Source organism: Juglans regia, unplaced genomic scaffold, assembly GCF_001411555.2.
Source record: "Juglans regia cultivar Chandler unplaced genomic scaffold, Walnut 2.0 Scaffold_739, whole genome shotgun sequence".
Taxonomy (NCBI): domain Eukaryota; kingdom Viridiplantae; phylum Streptophyta; class Magnoliopsida; order Fagales; family Juglandaceae; genus Juglans; species Juglans regia.
In genome coordinates, this window is record NW_023362286.1 from 83,751 (window position 1) to 89,750 (window position 6,000).

The 6,000-nt window shown below is 35.3% G+C and overlaps 1 protein-coding gene across 1 annotated transcript; it reads left to right on the forward strand.

The window, feature by feature from the left end:
- The first annotated feature begins 215 nt into the window (after nucleotides 1–215).
- On the forward strand, nucleotides 216–5,223 carry LOC118346313 (nucleolar MIF4G domain-containing protein 1-like). Its single transcript, XM_035687201.1, is given in 8 exon segments — nucleotides 216–236; nucleotides 3,073–3,108; nucleotides 3,243–3,343; nucleotides 3,469–3,535; nucleotides 3,537–4,310; nucleotides 4,412–4,479; nucleotides 4,930–5,012; nucleotides 5,157–5,223. Coding segments are annotated over 7 exon segments (1,164 nt in total). The 5' UTR covers nucleotides 216–236; nucleotides 3,073–3,104.
- The last annotated feature ends 777 nt before the right edge of the window (nucleotides 5,224–6,000 follow it).

The window sequence follows — 6,000 nt, forward strand, 5'->3', positions numbered from 1 at the left end:
TATATTATTAAAATATACTATTAAGCCTATTATTTTAGTTAATATTTCCGTTGTCTATTTGGTTGGATTTTAATAAAACTATTATGTTGTTAACTGAATATTTATTTAATTATATCTCTATGGTATGATTTTAAGTAATTAGAATGTTACGGAACGTTTTCTAGAAATTTAGTAACGTCTAGTACCTCGTATAGGTCACAAACTACGATGTGAGATTGTGGAAGTAGTGCTAAGAGGTAAGTAGCATGATCATAACTTTATGTGTGCTGTAAATATTATGATTTTGCATGAAAAATGTGATGTTTACCTACGCTATGCTACGAGCCAATTCAAGGTTAGCTCCTTTTCACGAACCTTGATGAATTATGATGATAAGCTTGTGAATAAGGCTATACATGCTATGCCGATATGGATTGTTGTTAGATGGATGAGAATGTTATGAAAATCACATGTATGCCATGCCTATTCTATGCTATGTTGTGTAAGACTCATGTTAATATGCCATGTTTAATGTTTATGCCATGCACAAGGGTATGTCATGCCATGTAATTTCACGAAGTCAAACATGTTCACATGCCTTATGAAAGTTAATAAGAAAACACACGAATGACAAGTAAGCTATAAGATTAGCCTTAAGTTATGGATGGATGTGCAAGTCACAGACTCAAGCGTAGTCCACCACATGTAAGCTATTATGTTTTGAGGTGACACAGACCCAAGCATGTTTCACCACAGGTTATGATACTCAAGCGTGGTTCACCATTTGCTATGTGATAACACGGATCCAAGCGTGTTTCACTACATGTTATGATACATTATATGATGCCACAGACCCAAACGTGGTTCACCCTATGTTATGATATGTTATATATGGTCAACGACAATTGGACCAATGCACACATGTTATGATGGCCACGAAATAAGTGAAAGACGAGGAATAAGTTATGTACGAATGATAGGAAATGCATGGAGTCAGTCATTCATGCATCCATATTACATGTATTTCCATGATTATGTTTGATTCTGCATATGTTGCTAAATAATTATCTATATGTTATGTGCATATTGTGACGATGTATGTAAGTTTTCAAAATTAAGCCTAATGTTAAACTAAGTTAAGTTTATAGTATGATGTGCTATTACTGAGTCTTTGATTCATTTGTTTGTTTCTCTATTTCATGTTTAAATGTTCTAGATGATGATTTCGTGAATTTTAGAGCAGGAGTGCCAGGAGTAGAATAAATTTCCAGAGACTGTGTATGATTTAGACACTTGAGCAGTGTTAGTATCACAGAAAACTAGTTTAGATCATTAATATTCCTGACCTACAAGAAGGGGTGTTACAACAAGGGTTTTTCTCTTTCACGCATTTAAGGAGACGGGTCCATATTTATGCTACATGTTATTTAAGTTACAAGTTGGAGTAGTAATACGGCTACGGGTTGAATGAATTTGTGATCACGGGACTAGGTTATATGTATGGATTAATATGGTCGTGACAGATACATTTGAGGTTAATATGTTGTGAGGGTTTTGACAAATTAGTTTAAGGAGGAAAACATGTTAGGTGATATGGATCAAACAAGTGCTATGAGTTTAACTATATGACTCTATGAGTCATATTTAGAGTTGCGGATAACATGCATATTACGAGTTGGATGTATATATGGTTCGATTGATGGTTATGGGTTGCCTGGTTTTAAAAGAGAAATTATTCTGGGATTCAATTATATATTATTATGAATATTTGTTTGGATGACAAAAACGTGGAAGGTAATTTTGGAGCTTATAAGTTGGATAATTATTGCGGGTTGAAACTCACGGATAGCCTCATTAAGTGGAGTTTTAGTCTTTAAAATTAATGATGCACTCAAAGTAGAAGTTGGTGTGACAATATGCTTATGTATAGGTGCCTATTGATGTGAATGTGATTGACTGCATAAAGTTCAAGGTAAGTAACTATGATCATACCTTGATATTTTACGTAAACAAAATGTATAGGTGACGATATGCCTTGCAATATATTGGTTATTAGCCTTTATCAGTCCGATTGGTCCATTTGGGTTGGGCTTGTACAAAATGGGCCCTTTTTTTTGTTAAAGGCCCAACTTACCAAAATTAACTACCAAAAATATTTTTTTTTTGGCAACTAAATTAATAGATAAAAATTATATAAAATAGTAAAATCAAAATTAATTGAGTTCTTTAATGTGGATTATCTAACTAACTCATTAATATATTAATGATGTTAATAGTTATTAACTTAGTACTCAATAGTTAATAGTATGTGTATGAATTATGATAGTCAACGCATAATGACCTATCTTAAAATTTTAATATTTTATATATGGTTAGTGAATACTTGTCATGGTCCATGGATACTTCATACTTGCAACTTAGGTATCTCACAGAAAATGTACCTAAGTGTTTTAATTAGGTGTAGATAATAGAATATGTATCATTGTGTATAATATTATGATTAAACATATAATATATTAGTTAATTGTTTTTTTTTGATAGGTTAAATATTAATAACATATTAGTTAATTGTATATATTACATTTACATGGTCATGGTTATAGGTTGGGTGAAAATTAGATAATTAAGTTATACTACTATATATACTACTATTTAAAAAATTATTTTGAAACATATATATTTAGTTCAGTCGGTCGGGGGTGAAAAAAGCCTACTCTGAGACCAAACTGAAAACCGGAAAATTGGAATTTTCAGGACTGAGACCGGCCGGAAAGGTGATCAGTCTGGTCCGACTGAAATCGTTCTGTCGGGTCGGGTTTTTTGGTCCGGACCGATAACCTTACACACCCTACTTCTAGTTGTAGATGTAATTTTTGGTTAGTTGTGTTTGCACCATTTGGTTATGCTGTTATTCTACTTGATATATGCTCTGAATTCTGGTTGAACTAATGGGACTTTCAGGTGTTGAAAATTATTTTGGATATCTTGCATTTGAAGTTTTGTAAATGGGGGAAAAGTCAAAAGTTTTAGTAGGAACTCTATCCGTCTTGGGTTTGGGATGTTCATGTAACATGTTTGTATTTTTCTTGGCAGTTCATTAAGTTTGGGAAGCTTAATCAGGAGGCATGGGTGAGCATCTTTTATTTATTTTTTATTTTTTTTAGGCTTATAGTTCAGATCATTAAGTTTGATTTGAATTTCAACCTTCCTTTGGTTTTAGATACAAAGACATCTTAAATCTTTTATTTTTTTGGTTTAATCAGTTAAAGAAAAAAATTCAGAAGAGAAATCACGCCGAGAAAAGCGAAAAGAAGCCCGATTTGGAAAGAAAGCACAAAAGCATCAAGCTTGGCTCCAACATCAGGTAAAATAAATTTTAAGTTTTTGTTATTTTCTTTTAAGCAAGTTGTATTTTTAATTTTTTCTTTTGGACTCGGGGAAATTTTTTTTTGGTTATTCTTTTGTATAATGTGAATTTCATGCTAACAGGAATATCGAAATCTTCGGAAAAAACCTGGGAATTCAAACTCAAAAAAAGTGAGCAAATTGAATAATTTGTTAGAACAAAATGTACAGGAGAAAGAAATTTTACAATCAAAGGGTAAAGCCTGAGAGACATCAGAATTCAGAGACTTCTAACAAGCCACTGTCTGTGGGACTTAATGGTTCTAGTTCATCAAAGGTGGTGGAAAGAAAGAAGGGTTCTAAAGGAAATTTGAAAAAGACAAAGTTTGAAGAGTATCTTGAGATGGGGATGCAGAGTGCTGCTGCATCTGCAGAGGAGGATTTGGAACTGGAAAGGAAACTTGCAAAGAAACTAAAGGTGAAGAGTGGAAAATTGAGAGGAGAGGATGATGATGTCAATTTGTTATTTGAAGGGTTCCCATCTATTATCGATTCTTTAGGGGAAGAACTCCCAATTGCTGAGGGATTTCCTGACAAGAGCTCTAAAAGTAAGAAACTTAAGAAGAAAAAATTGTTGGAAGAAGGGCCAGAAAGTGACATTTTAGGTGACCCTAGTGTTAGATCTTCTAAATCCATTGAAACATGTGATGCATTAATGTCGGAAGATGTTCCTGCTGATGCGCCTTTGAGGAAGAAGCGTCGGAAAAGAAAGTTGTTGGAGCAAGGAAAAAATGGTGATGTGGTGGGTGATACAAATGTTAGTGCATCCAAGCCAGTTGTGTCTTGTGCTGTAGAAGTGGTGTCGGAAGAAGTTCCTGGCAAGGCACCTGCGGGTAAGGGAGATGGAAAATATGTTGCTCCTCATTCAAGAGCTTGTTCACAAAAGGAATCAGAACAGTATCTCCAAATACGCAGACATATACGAGGTGTGATATTTGTGTTTAAGTATAACAAGGCCTTTTGTGCCCTGCCCTTTATGCTGAACTGCTACTTGCTTTCTAAGTTTCAAATCCTTAATTTGCCACAGGTCTTCTGAATAGATTGTCTGAATCTAACGTGGAATCAATTACGGGGGAGATCTCGAGAATCCTTCTTGTATGTGATGTTCATATATCTTTTTTTTTTTTTGTTTTTTATAAGTTGTGACTTTCATATATCTTAATGCTTCTATAGATTCTTTTGAGATGGTCATATGCTGTATATTCCTGGAATCTAGATATTTCCAGCCCACGGATACCACCCGAGCACCTTTTGGTGTGGGATGTATCTGACACAGTTGGCAATGGGTGGGGGGTGGAATTAGGTTCTAGTTTCACCAACAAAAATGATAAGATACATATCTGACTAAAACAGATTTAGATTTTATACATTTTCTTTTTGACCCAGGAGACCTGTCCTGGTGCAAGAGTGTCCTTGGGAGTCGAGTCTTCATTTTCTCAAATGTTTTAGTTCTCGCCTGTTTCTATCAAAGTTTTGTCGAGGATAATATTATGAAGTTGCTGGTCCAGAATTGTCTTTTACATTTTATATTCAATCCTTCTGCAGTCTATTGCTCGTGGTACTGCTTCCCAGATAATCAGTGAGGAGGTTTTGGCATCTTGTTCTGGCGGTCCTCGTGGCAATGAACAGTTAAGTGTGTATTTGTTTATTTCATCTCAGTCTCTTTTCCCTTCCTCTTATAAAAGCCTATGTCCAATATAATATGACAATTATTGTGTACAAATCTCTACATGGAGGTTATTCATTTCTTCTCCTTCATTTCTGTTTCTTAGCCGTGGCTTCCTTAGCCAACTTCCTAAAGAAGTTTTTGAGAAACTACTATCTCACGAGTTGAGATAGAGAGTGTGCTTTCATTCCATATTTATAGTAGCATATACAAGCTAATCCATCTATGGAAAGTGTACAAAATATAGAAAGAATGCTATACAGAAAATACAAATTAAATACATAGCTATATACAGCTGACAGATTGATCTATTTCCTAAGTATAGCCATTAGTTGACTTGAGTGGATTGCTGGGATCTCGTGCTATGTTGCCTGATTGAAGCACGGCTGATCTTGTGCTGTGTTGCTTGATTGAAGCACGACTGTTTGAATTCTATCATCATTCCTTATATTCCCCCTCAAACTTGGCTGTGGAAGAAAACAAAGACCAAGTTTGTCACGCAACAACTTGAATTGATTTTTGAGCAAAGGTTTTGTGAAGATATCTGCAAGTTGAGCATGAGAGGTAACAAATTTTGTTTCCAAGGAGCCGAGTGCCACCTTTTCCCTGACATAATGGTAATCAAGTTCTATGTGCTTTGTTCTAGCATGTAGAACTGGATTGACTGTCATATACAGGGCACTCATGTTGTCACAGTGAAGAGAGGGTGTTTTCAGTAAGGGCACTCCAAGGTCTCTGAGTAGAGTTGAAATCCAAGTTAATTCAGCTGCAGTGGCTGCCATAGCCCTATACTCTGCCTCTGCACTTGATCTTGCAACTGTTGGTTGCTTCTTTGCACTCCAAGAGATGCAATTACTTCCAAGAAAGGTACAATAGCCTGAGGTGGATCTCCTTGTTGTTGGGCAACCTGCCCAATCTGCATCAGAGAACCCATATAAGTCGAGTGAGCT